Source organism: Eleutherodactylus coqui, chromosome 2 (genome assembly GCF_035609145.1).
Source record: "Eleutherodactylus coqui strain aEleCoq1 chromosome 2, aEleCoq1.hap1, whole genome shotgun sequence".
In the NCBI taxonomy this organism is placed as follows: Eukaryota; Metazoa; Chordata; class Amphibia; order Anura; family Eleutherodactylidae; genus Eleutherodactylus; species Eleutherodactylus coqui.
Window position 1 is genome coordinate 151,287,878 of NC_089838.1, and position 18,477 is coordinate 151,306,354.

At 42.4% G+C, this 18,477-nt stretch overlaps 1 protein-coding gene across 5 annotated transcripts in view; it reads right to left on the bottom strand.

The window, feature by feature from the left end:
* Nucleotides 1-6,385: 6,385 nt before the first annotated feature.
* LOC136611848 (C-C chemokine receptor type 8-like) overlaps nucleotides 6,386-18,477 on the bottom strand; it is a 162,032-nt gene continuing 149,940 nt past the window's right edge. For 2 of the 5 annotated variants that reach the window (XM_066591771.1, XM_066591772.1), the window contains exon 4: nucleotides 8,316-8,655. In XM_066591771.1, coding sequence (XP_066447868.1) covers nucleotides 8,463-8,655 — 193 coding nt within the window. In that variant the 3' untranslated portion in view covers nucleotides 8,316-8,462. Of the gene's footprint in view, nucleotides 8,656-8,761; nucleotides 8,850-9,963; nucleotides 10,079-18,477 lie in introns of those variants that run through there. The other 3 variants (XM_066591768.1, XM_066591769.1, XM_066591770.1) reach the window with 3 other exon arrangements.

Sequence of the window (18,477 nt, forward strand, 5' to 3'; positions counted from 1 at the left end):
AAAGGACAGCCTTTTTCCCACCCGGTGGACTTTTTCAGTACAAAAGTATTCCTTTTAGACTGCAGGGACGTTCCAGAGACTTATGGACAGAATATTTAGACCTCACCGACATAATTCTTCTGCTTATTTTGACAATAAAGTCATCTTTAGCTTGGATTGGACGAATCACCTAACTCACATAAAAGCAGTTGTTGATGACTTGTGGGCTACTAGTCTAACAGCCAATCCAAAAAATTGTCACAGTGGTTTGGAAGAGAACAAATACTTGGGTTATTTAATCGGGAAGACTCAATATGAGAAAATTCAAGCCATCCAAAAATAGTCCCGTCCTGCTACCAAAAAATAAGAACCACCTTGGGAATAACCAGTTATTAGAAACTGTTCATTCCCAAATTTTTGGTCATGACTGAGCCAATAAAGAGGGAAAGATTCCAGCTTCATAAATTGTAGCCCGTAGGATGAATCTGCCTTTCCGTCCCTTAAACTTGCCTTGAGTGCTAAATCGGTGTTGATGATGCCAGAGTTTGGTAAAGAGTTTATAGAGCAAACCGATGCCTCCAGCAGAGGGCTGGGAGCAGTCTAATCCCACTGACAGATGGAGCACGCAGTGTTATATTTAAGTCGGAAACTAGATATGTGAGAAATTACACCATTGTGGAGAAAGAGTGGCTATTAAATGGGCTTTAGAGTCCTTACACATATTACAGACTAAAGAAAAAAATAGCTGTGCAACAAGATGGTTCCTGGCACTCCAACTTTTCAATTTCTAGTACCTACCGGGAAAATTTCAAGTTAATACTGATGCCCTCTCTAAGGCTGGATTCACACGAACGTATATCGGCTCGGTTTTCACGCCGAGCCGATATACGTCATCCTCATCTGCAGGGGAGAAGAGGATGGAAGAGCCAGGAGCAGGAACTGAGCTCCCGCCCCCTCTCTGCCTCTTCTCCGTCCCTCTGCACTATTTGCAATGGGAAGAGGCGGGACGGGAGCGGGGCTAATTCAGTAAACTTAGCCCCGCCCTGCCTCCTTTCATTGCAAATAGTGCAGAGGGGTGGAGAGGGGGCGGGAGCTCAGTTCCTGCTCCTGGCTCTTCCTCCCCCCCCCCCCCCCCGCTGGTGAGGATGACACATATCGGCATTAAAACCGAGCCGATATACGTTCGTGTGAATCCAGCCTTAGACATATACAGGGGTGTAAACTAGTGGCCCATGGGCAGGCAGACATTATTTTGCATTGGTTGATGTCTGTAAGCCGGCACTTTAAGCCAAAGAACAATAAACATAATCTTGACTTTGGAAGACCCATGTTCAAGCGTTGAAGGTGTCTCCCGCGGTACGTGCCCTGGACAATCGCTAGCTAATTTCCCCACAATATATTCTGAAACTAGACACCCTACCACATTCAAAACTGGTTTCCAACACTATGCCTTGTAGTACGCTGGTTCAAGTTTGGTGCATATTCAGATTTGTTTGACTTCATCTTTAGGGAATGGCATAAATAGTGGCAATGTTTTATTACCTTAATTATGCACAATGCATCAATTGTTAATTTACGATGTGCTGTCTTGGCAGCTTATGAATACACACACATGCATACACATTGAATAATGTGCCCATTTGAAGTTCTCTCACAAAGATTACAATGCCTGAATATTGGACATATACACAGTCTGTCCTCAGGATGTATCTAAACCGTATCAATAGGAAAGTGTTAAAATCATCAAAGCAGACTTCCATAAGGAATGTCCGCAGCACAAATTCAAAAGAAATATGTATGATAATGTCACATACAATGCAACACACCGGACTGGTTATCACATGGCTGCTTTTTTATGGAAATCCATTTCTTACCTGTATTGACAAAACAGCAGTAAGCACAAGCTTTATGGCAGTGAAATAAATAGGAGTTAATTGATATACATTATTACTCATACAGTCTGCAGGAAGTACAAGCTAGTCTACTCCCTCCGGGAATAAAAGTGAAGAACTGTATACAGAGGCTTATCTATGTGCATAATGTATAGTGTTACTATCCCTGTGTCCGGAACGGAGCTCACAGGCATTTGAACTCTGGACTTCTCAGTTATGTTTTGCAACCTTTGCCATCATCTTGTTTTTCCTGGCCTTGTTCTGCTTTGTGCTCCCTACATCCAGAAATGGTGTTACCATAGTTCAGTGACCATAAGGCCCAGCGCACAAATCTCCGGGACTCTCGGTATCGAAATCCCCACAACCTTACTAAGCAAATCAATCACTTGGCACTGAAAGATTTGAACCTCTGTACATCCCCTCATCAAAGGTATCGATTCAGCATCAGGTGCAAAACATCTAGGACATTGGGAATTGGTTCGACTACCCACCAGCTACAGTCTTTTGGAAGTAATGTAGCATTGATGCAAAATATATAAGGGCATGAATCTGTTCTTTACCGCTTAAGATACTGATAAATGAGATTTTATAGAATTCAACCAAACCTCATTAGTAAGTGATGGAACAAGGTGAAGCAATTAAAAAAGCACTAAAAATGTAAAAAATATAGAGGTTTCTAAAAAAAATCTGATTGAATGTTATTTTCTGATTACATATTTCCCAAGTAAGGCAAATATAATTTATATCTGCAGAGCCCCTGCTGGGCTAAGTTAGAAGTTATGATGATCCATATTCTGGTCGACACTCATCAACTTTATAGGCATAACTCTTATTACAGAAGGTTATAATGTGAAATGTTTCTAGAAATATAAAAATAAATATCACGCACTTTAGATTTAAACCACACCAGACTATACCGAGAGGGGAAATGTTTGGCACGGGCATTAGGATCAGTCGGCACGGATACATATATCAACTTATTAAGAGGAACACGCAAGAACTTTTTTTTTTTCTCTTTCTTAATAAGCTGACCTTCACCCTTAAATCTTATTATTTCCATAGGTTATTGCAGGGGAATAAAACGCTGAGTTAGCTGCTAGCAAATTATGATGCCTTCAATGAGAAATGAAACAGGATACTAAACAGGATATTTGCCCTATAGCCAAAGAGTGGAGCTGAGATTGACGACAGGCTGGTGTACGCGGATGAGGATTTACTACCCACAGTCATGCATGACTCGCAGCATGGCCAATAAACCTTTACAGCGCATACAGTACTTTTTCACAACGTCAAAGAAGTATATAAGGAACATACCGACCAAATTGTTTTTTTTTAGCAATCCTACGCATGCGCGGGTTTACGGACTGTCACTTTTTATTTGTATGGCTATCAAAGTGATTTTTGTATCTTTATTTTCATGGCAAAAAAAGGCTTTTCTGACACTGCTATAGACACAAGGGAGTTGCAACTTTAGAATTACCAAGCTGTTAGGCCGCCTTCACAGAGAGGCAAAAATTGTGCAAGATTTGTGCGTTGTGAGACGCACAAATCCCGTACAAATATGAACCCTATTCTTTTGAATGGGGTCGTACACATGAGCGATGTTTTCAACAAATCGCAGCACGTTCTATCTTTGTGTGTGCCCTCGCATTGCATCTCCCATTGCTTTTAATGGGGCCGGCGGCAGCATCGCACAGCGTGCTCGGTGCACACGGTGTGTTGCAATGCGAGGTTTTCCCCATTAAAAATAATGGGAAAAACTCTGCGATCTGCTGCTGTGGCTGACAGCCGCGGTGGAGGATCACTACTTCACCAAAGTGATGCGAGGCAGTTTTGTAATAAAAACACCTTGCATCCACAGCAAAATCGCTTGTTGGTGAGCGTGAAGTCGGGCCGTGATTCATGGCCTGTGATCGCACTTACCCATGTGAAGTTAGCCTTAGGGTGAACACCCGCTGGCGATACAATACCCTTGCGATGCGAGACTGAGTTAAAACACATGATAATGAAACAAATGATTTTCAATGGTTTCATTCTCATTAACTATGTTTCACTGTAACCTTACATCGCAAAGAAGAATCTGCGATATCACCCATTGCTTCCAATGGGGCCGGCGGCAGCAGCACTAAGCCCATTAAAAACATAGGGAGTACATTGCACTTCCCTGACACAGCTGTGACAGCTATGGTCATTCAATGACGGCTGGACGTTGCCTCTAATTGGCCACAGCACTCAGCCAATCAGAGGTAGCACTTTCTGGAGGCAGGGATTTTTCAATTCCCGGCCTCCGGAACACAGAAGATGACTGCCGGGGCCAGAGAGAAGAACCGGACGGCTCTTCTAGGAGAAATAATCTTTTTTTTTTTTTTTACAGCTAGCCATGATTTTCAGGAAAAGGCTTATATTTCCAGCCCTTCCCTGAAAATCATTGCCATGGTGGTAGCCTTCATTCCCTTGCTTTCAATGGGGCTGCAGCAGTACCAGTCCCATTGAAAGCAATGGGATAGCATCGCGGACCTCTGCTACAGCTGTGACAGGGCATTCCTTCATCCTCGTGGGGATAAAGGAATCCCCTGCCATAGCTGTCACACCTGTGTCAGGGGAGCGTAATGTATTCCCTATGTTTTCAATGGGGCTAGCGCTACTGCCGCTGGCTCCATTGAAAACAATGGGCGATATCGCAGATTTTTCTTTGCGATGCGAGGTTACAGTGAAAACCTCACTAATGAGATTGAAACCATTGAAAATCATCGGTTTCATTATCATGTGTTTTCACTCTCGCATCACAGGGAAGTCGGATCACCAGTGGGTGTGAGCCCTTAGTGCGGAAAAATAGCTAACTGTGATAAATGCAGAATACTTATTTCAAATAATGCAAATAAACACTAAAATAAAATCATTTGACAATCAAAAGCCTTTTACGTCAGTTTCTGGTATAAAAACATTGCAAATTTTTGTTCAAGAAACTTTATGCCAGACACCGGTGGCTTCTCGTGCCACATGTAGAACTTTTGTTCTTCTTGGGTGGGGAGTTGGCCGCACTGGACCAACAGATATGTTTAGTTTAAAGGATGCACATTTATGTGGAAGTGAACTGAGCAGCTGAGATGCGCCCAATATGTGAAGAGGCATGTGATTATGCATATACTGTATTTAGGTGCATTGTGCGCCGGGGGAAATCCTACTAAGACCAGTGCATGAAATGCTGGTCTTCGTAAACTTCCCCCTTGATGTTGAGTTTTGTTCCAAAGAGCCCTGAGCATGTGAGAAGTATCACAGATAAAGGTGTGCCGGCTCCCTTCGGCTTCTTCCGTTGTACATCAGCATTCATTGGAGCATGGAATATATAACAACCAAAACATTACTTAAAAGATGTAAAAATGTCATTTCTGCCATTCCTTGTGGGTGTGTGTCTTTGAAAGGTAGTCGCCACATCTGTTCTTGTGAAGCGCTGGAGTGCAATGGATAAAGCAGTGCTGCAGAAGAACAGCCGGACACCTGGGAGAGAAGACAGAAATAGCATTGTGCCATTATTGCCTTCTAAGCAGAATATTACAGTCTGTGTGAAAGCACTCCAAGTGGTTATTAAAGCCATTATACAATAATCTAAAGCAGCAGTAGATGCCAAAATAATTAACAAAAATATGGAAAGTAATAAAAAAAAAAAACAGACATCACCTGTCTTCTATAAAAGCAAACTGCTCATTACAAAAACACTCACAGAGCCAGGTCAGCCATCACAGAACAGAAACTTGAAAACGGAAAATAGTAAAGTTGAGATAACAAAGATTTTTAACGCTTACCTTATATATTCATTAGTATAATAGCGTTCCAGCGAAAAACAGGGGAGATTTAGAGAAGTTCACATCTGCTGCCTGTGATGAGCAATAGGCAGAATAATGATGGCAAATTCTGACTCCTCTGTTTTCTTATAAGGTTTTTATTGTGCAGAAGTGTCCTCCGCTAACTTTTCTCTTAACACGAGGTGTATGGTGCAAGGTTGGAAAAAATAAAAAAAACATGTTTAAAAAAGCATACATTTAACACACACCTTTTTTTTACTGGATGGCTGTAACAGATGGCTACAATGTTGTCATCCGGCTCCCAGGTGAAAAAAAGTGAATTAAATGTATACTTTTTTTTAACTGGTATTCAAAATGTAAGAAAAGATAAGATGGACACATTAAATCTTTTTGAAACCAGAAGTGATTCCAAGTCTGATAATAGGGATTTATTGGGAGATTGCCGTTTACATACTTTCTTAATAAGTACAGGTTTACTGAAAAGCGTTGTCCCACCAAAACACGTTATATAAAGAAAGGGAAAACATTTAGGGTGGTTTCACACCTGTGAAGGGCTCAGTTCAGGGATCCGCCACGCTCCCTGTCATTGCAAACAGTGGCGAGGGGTGGAGAAAAGACGGGAGGTCAGTGCACTAGCTCCCGGCCTGTCCTGCCTCCTCCCCTTGCAGAGACGGGCACTGTATATCAGCCGGCCGTGAAAACCTAACCCATCTGAATAGGCCCTTACACACATATATATTCATTGTGCACACGAACATTACACACATACACATTCACCATCTGTATGCAGACAGCCTGGTTAAGGCCCAATGTCCATGGGCAAATTTGAATTACGGACGATCCGCAATTCAAGCCGCCCATAGGGAGACTGGGGCGTCCACAGCTTCATTAAAGAATTCAGATTTGTTTTGCGGACCTTCTGGTCCAGAAAACAAAATGCAGCACGCTCCATTTTGCTGCGGTTCCCGCAGGGACAGCTTCTGTTCAAGTCAATTGAAACTGTCTGATCCACAGCCCGTCTGCAATTCAATGGCAGCCCTGAAGTAGGCTAGGCTGTGTATGGGGGTCTCCTCTTATAGATGTGGCTGTGGTTACACCTGCTCCATTAAAAGAAGTAGCAGAAAAGAGACAAAGACTGAATCAACAATGGGTTTCTGGAGTTTTATTTTCTTGGGCTTGAAAAACAGATTTTATATTAAAGGAGTATTCACATCACACACAGTATAAGTTGTGAGGCCTGAGAGCCAGGGTCCCACATCTAAGGCTATCATCTACCAAGAGAACAGGGATCTTGTGCCTCCTGTTCACAAGTTCAAAATGACCATCTTTACAATTAATATCAATGGAGAGTTGGCAGTCAGTCTCTCCAAAACTGGTGCAAAATTTAAGAGCCCAGCAAGCAGCACCATATCTGTTGACTTCAATGGTAAAAATGTGTGGATGGCTGCTTTTAACCCTTTCCAATCCACTGTCTGACGTCTATAGACATTATGATTTAAGGCTGTACAGTTCCGATGTTGGAAGACGTCCGTTGGGGTTCTCTTACTGTATATTGCCAGCCTCTCCGCTGTCGGAGCCTATCCAACGTGTCACCTCATAGCGCCATTGTATAACAGCAGAAAAAGAGTAAGCCCCCTAGGAAAACCAGGATACAAATTGGATTGGAAAGGGTTAATCATTAGAGTTCACTGGATCCTCAATTCCTTGACAGGTGACGGCAGGATCCCCATCTATCAGGAATGCATGGCCATAAATGCTCTACAAGGGTATACCATATATCAGTTATAATGCTTCGCACCTATTTTAAGCGATCATTCGGGGTTAATCTTACGTGATAGTTCCTCTACTAAATATAATCCACACAGGGAACTCTTTACGAGTTTATAGTCATCAACACTTTCTCATCATACGATCAATTCAAAACATGGCATCTGAAGAAAAGGATCTTCCTGTAGTGGACGATCGATCGACACTGGTATTGTCCGATGCGCCACATTTTCGGTTTATATGCATGTATTTTAATAGCACGCTAAACATGCGGAAAAGATGCTTCTTAAAATTATCTCCGGCAAAAGTGTAAATGATAGGATTTAGGCAACAATGCAAAAAAGAGATCGCTTGACATACCGCCATTGCCGTTTTCAACTTCTCATCAAAACTGGACTCCCCGAATGCACCTAAGGTGTTTAAAATGCTTAAAAAGATGACTATGTTATAGGGAGACCAACACACGAAGAACACAAGGACCAGTATAAGGATCAGTTTCACAGCATATTTCTTCTGCAAATTCCTGCTATTGTGTAAACTCCTGATAATCTGCGAGTAACAGAAAACAATAATGACCAGAGGGACGATCAAACCAAAGATATTGACCTGGAAGTAAAACAGGAGTGTCCAAAGTTGCTTTTCGCGCTCCGGATAAAAAGCGGAACAATCAGTGAAGCCGTTGTGTGTCTCTGCTCTGTGAAACACGAAGTTCGTTGCAGACAGCAGAAAAGAGCAGGTCCATACAACAAATGTAACGATCAAGCCCAGCTTCCTGGTTCTAAATTTGAGTGCTACCACTACATGGACGATTGCTACATACCGGTCTACACTCAAGACGGTCACAAAGAATATACCACTAAAGAACCCAATGTAATACATTGCAGATAACACCTTGCACATGATTTGGCCAAACACCCATTGATGGAGGACTTGATACACCACAAAGGGTAAGGAAAATACAAACATCAAGTCTGAGATAGCCATGTTGAGAAGATAAATGTCAGTCAAAGAGTTCATCTTCTTAAAGCAGATTAATACCCACAAGACCAAGGCATTCCCAACAAGTCCACAAGAGAATACAATGCAGTACAGGGTGGGCTTGAAAACAGAATCCACGGTGGTCAAACTTTTGGTATAGTAAAACGAGGGGTCTGGGTATTCGTATGCGGCCGTTGTAGTTGACAAACTGCTCTCCGTAGCATTCATGGTATTTGCTGCAATACAAAAATAAAGGGTAGAAAAAAATCAGCTCCTTGCCCAATACTACTAAAGATGTGTAAGCCTGTATATGCATGTGTGTGGGAGAGAATATATACTTACTATGTAGAGCGGCGGAGAAATCTCTGGCTCTGCAAGTGGAGTTAGACAGCGTTCTGAAAAAAATATATATCCTCTCCACACTGTTCTTAGTATGTGTGTGTGTATACAGATATAGAAACACTTCCTATGAAACTGTGGCAGAGCTTAGGGGAGGATATTTCTTGTATCAAAGAGGTTTTACCATAAACCTGTTTCACATAAATGAGCTTGTTGAACACTTAGAAGCTTTTAATAGATAATTCCACAGTTACCTTACATTAAATTGGCTTACCTCCAGGGGCAGCCAGCACTTCTGGGCTTTCTTCAGCTTATGCATGTATGTGTGCTTTACTCAATGCCCATGTAATTAGAGTGAATACCCACTCAATGCCCATGTAATTAGAGTGAATACCCTCTTCCCCCACAATGTCCCCCCCTTACCTTAGCATTTTTGTACAGTATGGGCGCCTGCACACGAGAGGAAATTCCGCGGTGGGATTTCCCACGGAATTTCCGCCCGTGGAAGCTGCCATAGGATTGCGTTAACAAACGCAATCCTATGCAGACGGCCGCGATTTGGCCGCGCGAAATCTCATGAGCCCCGCACAGAAACATCACTCACCGGCAGCCGGCACATGAAAGAGCTGGGGCCGCGGGAGAGGTGAGTGCCCGCGCGGCTCTCTGCAGATGCTCAGGTCGGGTCCCGCTGCGAGAATTCCCGCAGCCGGATCCGACCCGGCCGTCTGCAGGCGGCCTATCACAATGATGGGGATCCACAGCACCAAAACATTGTAACTGAATACAAGCTCATTTGACTCTCCAAAAAGTCCTAAATACTTCACATTTTATTGCTTGCCAATAATCTCTATGTATTTAGCTTCCTATATCTTACATACGGGAATTCAGAAATGGTTTCTCATAGTTTTCTACCGGATGCCAGCTGATAAATGTGATTTGTTTTACTGTGCATACTCAACTTCTCATTTATTTCTATATGTCCCATTGAAGTCAATAAAGCCCATAGTAGTCTATGGACCCGGCCGAGCCTACACAGTAAAGGCCCTTTTACACAGGACGATTATTGTTATGGTTGTTCAAAACCGCATGCTTCCACGGATTTTGAACAATAATCGTCCCTTGTAAAAGCATGACAGAGCATAGCACAATGAATACGGAAAGACAGACGTTCTCAGTACGTGCCAATAAGGAAGATGGAACAATACCTCTGCAGCGCCACCTGTGACTTTCGAATTGCGACTTTCGCGGGCGGAGGAACAATCGCAGCATGTTCTATTTTAGTATGGATTCTGCACGGACAGCTTTCATTGAAGTCAGACTCTGCATCATCGCCTAGCGACAGTGCGGGAAAAACAAACATTTAAAGAAAAAATCTGTACTGCGCAGCCATCCACAGTACAGATAAAGAAGAAAAGGAACAGGAATGCGCGGACATCGGCTGCGGTCAGGGCCGGACTCGCTGCGTCTCCCGCATGCAGAATCTGACCAGTCTGTGTGCAGCCGGCCTAAGAGGGTGGGTAATGTTCAATAGAGAAACAACAGGTGAATAATGCAGAAAAAAAAGCAAGTAAGATAAAACTGATAATTATATATTTTATTTTGTAACCATTGGTTCCAACCTTATGGGGGATGGGGTGGGGGGATTAAAAAGGAATATCCTGAGAAGAGGAGCCATTTTGCCAAGTGGTATTTAACCTTCCCAGCTGGTCCCATCCATTGGCAATCAAGTGTTGCATTACACAGTTGCGTTGGCTGTCTGCCCACTAAGGCTGCCTGTCCACAGGGGTTGCGATATCCCGCGGCGGAGAGCCACCGCCCGGAAGAAGGAGCCAGCTGACGGATCTCAGCGGTGAGCCTATCTGACAGATTGGCTCACTGCGGCGAATCACGGCAGTTCGCAGCATGCTGCAATTTGCCACCCGCGAGCGGATAATCACTATGATTCTCCACTCATGGACAGGGGGGAAGCGCTCTCCATAGCAACGCTATGGAAAGCTTGCACTGCGTTCCCCGTAGCCGGATTATCACTGTGGGGAACGCAATGCAAAAACACCTGTGGACAGGCGGCCTAAGATGATCTCCGTTAATAGGTCGGGGTGCAGATTTCTATGCCCTGTGATTATAGGGCTACCCCAGGGTTGCAATTCATTTTATATTTAAGGAGATTAGCACATCAGCAAATGCTGTAATGTGAGCTGCAATATCTGCTCTACAAGAAAACACACAAGGCAATTATTTCTGTCATGGAAGCCAAGACAATGAACAAAGCATACTGTCAACTGCAAACAGGTTCTCAAAAGTGTGATCACAACGGTAGCAACTTCAGCTTACACAAAGCAAAGTGTGAAACCACGATGGGGAAGCAACTGTCACTTAAATATAAGTACAAAACAAAAAGCAATCACACATCTAAACCTATCCCAAAAACAGAGAAAACCAACTAAGTGCGAGAAGTTGCGCCGTCTAACCATAATCTGTGAAGCTTATAGGGATTTCCAGGATTTTCAAAAAATAGTCAAACAAAAGGAAAGGTGATAAAATAAGAAAATCACCATTACTCCCCTGTACAAATCCCCCACACCTCCAGCAGTGCTGTACACTACATCCACATGACCACCATATATGAAGGCATCACCGCTGGGACCAGCCATCATGTGAAGGCACTGCACATCAACAGGGACCACTGGAGTGTTGGCTCTGGGATTTACCAGGTGATTAATGGTTATTTTTTACTTAATTTAATCAGATTTCCAACTGTTGAATTAAAATCCCAGACAATCCCTTTGAAGGCGTTATACCAGGATTGAAAGTTATCCCCTCTCCATAAGGGCTCCCACACACTTGCGTTTTTTTTAAAGCTGCGTTAACACTGAGTTTTTTTTACATGACTGTCAATGGGACTTTTTAATGTTAAAACGCATCCCAAGTTTGTGCTTTGTGATTTTTGTGCGATGTGTTTTTAACATTAGAAAGTTCCATTGACATTTGCGTAAAAAAAATGCAGCGTTAACACAGCGTTATAAAAACGCACGTGTGTAGGAGCCCTAAGAGAGAGGAAAACTTGCTGATTGGTGGAGGTCTCACCGCCGAGACCTCAGCCAATCTCGAGAACGTGGGTCGCATGTTTCCTGTACTCACTGCGGGGTTACTGCCCCCCTCGACAGTGAGGAGGAGAGTGAATGAAGTGCTGGTCCCACTAGTGCTCCCTTCACTTTCAATGGGACTGCTGAATATCTGAGCTGCACCAGCTTGGGAATTTCTGTCAGTCTCATTGAAATGAATGGATCACTGACCACACAAACTCAGCCGGCGCTCCCTTCATGCTGACGTCACTGCGGCAGAATAAGTGACGCCCACAGTGACAGGTAGACTGGGACATGGGAGTCCCCTTCTGGAGATTGGCGGGTGAGACCCCCACCGATCAGCAAGTTATCCCCTAATCACGAGATAACTTGTAATCTTGGTATAACCCGTTTAAAGATAATTCTATATTCTAATTATGAGATCTGAAGCTTTGCAATCTCTAGAAGCAGAACTTTAAATGCATTTTTTAACTATAATAAAGGCTGCAACTCAGTACAAAATATGAACCGCAGTGTATTAACCATGGTACTAAATCTGACCTGCCAGTATGAATACATTTAATCTATGCTGACAGCTGCTAATGGAAGACTAGATTTGTGAATAATCAACATACTCCCTGTATGGCTAAAATAACTTCTAGCACATATGCCTTGGCCTCATGTGCACGGGCTCTGCATGGGGAAACCACAATTGGTTTCTGCTCGTATGCATTAAAACTCATTTTTCCATAGCATGATATGGAGGGTTATTGCTGCAGAATCCAGAGCGGAATGCCCACTCCGGATTCCGCAGCAAAAATCTGCTCGTGGACATGAGGCTTTAAGGCCCATTTAGACACAATGATTATAGCTCAAAATTCGTACAAAGGCAATCTTTTGAGGGATAATTGTTGTGTGCATTTACACAGCAAGATGATCGCTCCAAATTCTCTCAAATGGCAGTTTGAGTGACAGTTTTGAGCGTTCACTTTGCATAAGCTCCTAAGTAGCTACTTAAGAGGTTATTAGTGTGTAAATTAAGACTCCTGCTGTATACGGAAGACAGCTGGAGCGCTGTCTTCTGTATACAGCTGCTGTGTTCTTGGAGCGCTCAGCTGGTATAAAGCTGAGTGCTCCGAGTGGGATATGCAAAACACAGCTGGAGCGCTGTCTTCTGCATACTCCTGTTGTGTTCACAGAGCGCTCAGCTGGCATACAGCTGAGCACGCCAAGCAGGGTATATAGAAGACAGCTGGAGCGCTGTTTCCTGCATATTCCTGCTGTGTTCACAGAGCGCTCAGCTGGCATACAGCTGAGTGCTCTAAACGGGGTATACAGAAGACAGCTGGAGCGCTGTCTTCGTGAACACAGAGGAACTATTCAGGAATGCTCAGCTGGTATACAGATGAGCGCTCCAAGCGGGGTATGCAGAACACAGCTGGAGCACTGTCTTCTGCATACTTCTGCTATGTTCTCCGAGCAGGATACCAGCTGAAATAATAGTATCAGCGGTATCCCGTTGAGAACTCAGTGTGCGGCACTGATAACTCATCGTTGTCCTTCAGCTAGCTAAAAGACAATGATCAGCGAATCATTAACGAAAACTGCACGATAGACGCACAAGACTGTTTTTGAGCGATCATCATTGTGTCTAAATAGCACTTTAGTCTCTGCTAGGAGGTTAATAGTAGAAGGCTGAGAGGTAGGTCTAAGTGCCTAGGAGGACCCATTTTTCCACATTTCAAGAGACAACTGAACATCACTACATATGTATCCTGCAGTGATTTTTACTTAATGGAGGCACAGTCCTTGACTAAAGTCCCATATACTGCAAAGTACCAGCACATAAGAAAATTAACTGGTACCTGTAGCTGGAGGAATTCTTTACTGAATATATGCATTATATATAAATGGCAAGATACATGGACATAAGGGGTTTTCTCATCACCAGTAATTGTACATCATTATTGGGACTACTTTGCAGGGAATAAGTTGAAGGGTCCTCTTCATTGCAATGACTGATAAAATGTTGAAATTCTGTAATAATCACATAAGGAGATGCATAACCATGGCACTGGAGGAGTTAAATTAATGTTCTCAAAGCAAGGAATTATCTCAGAGACAGAAGACAGGCAAGCAACCCCCACAAGGGCTGCAAAAACCACATTTAATGTACTCAAAAAAACATTTTAAAAAAGCTTCAGATTTAACAATTACGTAATTAATTTTTATTATGCCCTTTTTTATGTATTTAACCCCTTTCGTGCTGGAGACATCTAGGACTAATAGGCCAGATCTCCCAAATTACATGTAGAAATCCCAGTAAAGGGCCTTTTATATGGGTCGATAAATCATTCAGAAGGTATCTGAAGTAATCATCATTCGGTGTAAATGCTTGCCCCGACTGAACGATTATTCTATAACTTCTTGTCCGTTGTGCTGCTTCTGCATACAACAAACTGGACGGATCGGTCCGTGTAAACAGTTAGTTCACTTATGAATGACTGCCTGTTTATTGTGAATGAAGGAGTGTGGGCCAGAACGATCCCCGACCCGCTCCGCTTCCATTCACTAGTGATGATTGTTCCTGTGTAAAAAGAACAATTATCACTGGGACGACCTGTTGGGCATCTGCACCCAACAGGTCATTCTGCATGAAGGGCCCTTTAACCCTTTCTAATCCACTGTCTGACGTCTAAAGACATTCTGATTGAAGCCTGTGCAGCTCTGTTGTCGGAAGACATCCGGCAGGGTATTTTTACTGTTTATTTTTGGCCGCTGTATTGTCGGGGGCCTCTCCGGTATGTCACATACTGCTGTACTGGCTCTAGCCAGCAGATGGTGCCATTGTAAAATGGCAGAAAGAGAAAGCCCTCTAGGAAATCCTTAATCCAAAATAGGATTGCAAAGGGTTAATGTCTGCTGATGGCTAATCAGAAGCTCACCTACACGTATAAATGCTCATGCATAGTATATTGTGCATCTAATTCCAATCACTGCTTTAGTCTATCTAGATTTAAAACGCTTGCATCAAAACTGCATCACAAAGTTCTGTAGTCGGTCATTTAATAGATGAGTTATGTGCATGTCAGGCTTTGAGTATAAAATAGTGTCATTTTACTGAGGGCTTACAATCCTCCCAATATTACACAGCTGTAAAGTGTAAAAAGACTTTAGTTTTACCAGCTGGCAGAACCCACTATGCCGCTGGTTAATTTTTCTGCCAAGATAGCTTAGGGAAAATAGCTAGTTATAAAATTGATATTGTTACAATCATTTCGCCCATTTTTATATAGTGTTGAAGTATGCCCATTTTACAGTCTAGGATGTTTAATCTTTTATGGCTGTGCTTCTGGTACTTTTTATATTTTTTACTGTTATTACATATACATAAGGACATTTACTGCAGTAGGTTTCACCTGTACTTTTATTATGACTAGCTGATAAGGCCAAAGCAGTCATTGTCTAAATACAAAACTACAGTTAGAATAAAGGCCAGAACTTTGCATTATGCTCACACATACTCCTCTGTTTCTAGTACAGCATTGCGAGTAGACAAGTTAAAAAAAAAAAAACTTTTTTAGAGGGCTCATGTGTAAATAGAGGGATTGTCCCTCAAAAAATATATTGTATTCAGATCACATAAAACATACGTTTTTAAAAGCATTTTAAAAAAATGCCCCATACTATTCTTTTGATTCCCTCCCAGAATGTCCACATAATGTGTCAGAGCTGGTGGTCGCACATGCTCAGTAGCTTAGTCTCGCTCTCCTGGTTCCGTTGTATACTGGTAGTGGAGCGATTTTCGATATTGTGCAGGCCGGCTAAAAGAAATAAGCACACAGAAGTGTTGTCCTCTCACCAACACTGGACACGTTAAATGGATATTCTGAGGGTCTAATAGCAAGATGTAAAAACCAAGAAATAAGTTAAAATTGAATATATGAATTTATAACTGCATTACTACAATATTTACTATTTAGATATATTTGAGACTCTTAGCTCACCCTTTGATCACCTTGGACCAATTTACACTGGAGTATTTTCTGTCCGCATGCAGTCTGTATTTTTTACTGACTGAATAAGGACAGCCCACCGGCTCATTACATTTAACTGGCATATTCAGATGCGAGTTGTCTAATGGTCCACGTAAGCAGGGGGAAAAAAATGTCCTTTTCTGGTCTGTATTCACAAACCCAAATCATTCATTAAAGTCTATGGGTGTGTAAAAAAAATGCACAGAACACATTTGTATCAGTGTTCTCTGCACTTTGTTTTTTTTTTTTGTGGGTTGTGACAAAACTGACATCACTTGGGCCTTCTTACTTTTTTGCAAGCATGAAAAGTGGATGACACAAAAATGCAAAACGGATGGGAAAAAAATGCACGCACATAGCAAAAACACATGTTGCACGCACATACACGTGCAAAGAAAACATGTGTATTTTGTAGACTCACATTGCATATATCCACGTAAATGAGCCCTGACAAACGTACTTATTATTGAGCTTAGACCTCCTAATAAACTCGGGGCAAGTAAGATCTAACGATTTCTCTGATGTAATTAAAATCAGCCTCAAATGAATGAGTAGGGATGCATGTCTAAAATGCAGGCAGCCCCTCTTCCAATTGTACAGTGCAGAAAACCAGGTAAAGACACCACATCCATATATAGTGAAATAAATGTATACAGGTACACATTACTGTGGCTAAACTACAGAAGAAAACAAAAGGGGGGTAATGGCAAGCTGCAGGTGCAACAAGCGGGAGGAGGCCTGCACTCTCGGCAGTTTCTAGGATGCAGTTGAGGAGCCGTGTCACGGTGGCGGTGCGTGCAGCCCGCTCTTTGTAATATTGCACACCATTAAAGGTATACAACAGGATGCGGACGACTAGTGGAATTAGGTGATCGTGAGGCCAGTGCCTGGACTAAAAGCTTTTGGTAGCGATATAAGACTAACATACGTTTGTAAGTAAACTACAGGCACAACATTTACTTTCAGGCATGTGATTATCTGCAATAATATTAAACACCAGAAATTGCATATACAACTTACATATACACAGTTTAACACTTTATACATGGATACACAAGCTCTGGGGAGGCAGCATCTGAGCTGAGGGGGAGCTGTAGAAAGAGTAACGAAATCTGAAAAACCCCCATCAACCCCACTAACAGTTTTGCCAACCTGAAACACTAGCTAATATTCCTCCAGTACTCACGAAATTCCTATGAAAATTCTCTACTGCTTGTCTGAAGCTTTTGTCTGTATTGCTGTCCAGTAGAAAACAGAGCTGGCTTGAATGAACGTTAGGTTTGGAAAAACAGTTACCCTCAGCTTGGGGTGATTTATTAGCTGCTGCACACAGGATTTCTTGAATCTTCACATAACACATCTCTAATTACAGCAGGACAGAGGAGAAGGAAGCCTAGCTGCGGCCATTCCATCCCCCTGCTTCTCGCTCTCTACTCCAACTGACCCCCCTCACCAAGTCACTTTATAATTCCCCCCCCCCCCTTCCTCCACAATTTCCATTTGCTAACACTGTTATAATTTCAAACTGTGAAACATCATATGACTCGGAAACCCCTTACTTTTTTCCTCACTACGGGGACTTGTCACAGCTCAGCAGCTATATGATTTGCGCTGGTGGCTAAACAACCTTAACTCTTTAGTTCCTATCCTGACTCCTCCTCCTTATTAAATGACGTCCAACATAACTACCCTTTGTTAAATGAACTGGTAGTTAGAACAGTTGCTCCTATCTTGCAGGTAAAGTACTTCTATTCTGTAGTGCCAGGTCAGGTCACTACACAGGCATTAAGGAATGCTCCTACATTGAATATGTAAAAAAATGAAAGTTAAGTCAATTATGCTCTGCTGGAACTGAATGGAAACCTGCTAAACCAGAGGTCACAGCTTAAAGCGTTGGTCTCCTTTTTACTAATAGCAGGCTGTGGAACCCTCCAATGATCAGTCTAGATGATGTTTTCAGCCAGATGGAGTCCTGGACGGAATTCCCAAACAGGGTTCTGAAAGCAATATGAATGAAGCCTTAGCTGAATTAAACAGCATATAGAAGTGTCTGCAAAACATAATCAGTTTTTTGAAGATTATGTGAGTAAATCAGTGCTACCAGTGATGATAACCATTAACACAGTTGAGAACGCGCTAATTTGTGAAAACCTAGAGCATGGCTAATTGTCACATTAATACCAAACTCATTCTCCTCAGTCCTTTACTGTGCTTTTATATACAAAAATAGTGTCAACTACATTAACCTGTCTCACTGAGGCATTGCATTTAATTATTTTAACTACATTTACATCAAGTTCTGCCAATATTTTGCACAGCAATTCGATTAATTCACCAGGTTTACCCTAAGCTATGACAAGGCAGTTTATGCTAACACTAAACTGTAGAATTTACATTTTCAGCTTTGGAGGTGTGAATGAAGGAGAATCTGAATTTTGATGCTACCAGGTATGCCTGCACTAAGTTTAAAATGTTTTCTAAATTTTCAATGCCCTCTATAACTGAAATATTTTAGCATTTTTGAACTCAATTACATTATTATAATGTGATGTTTGACAACTCCTGATATCCCCACACCTCTTTCCCAATTCTTCACTACATTTCTCCCATATCCCCCCCC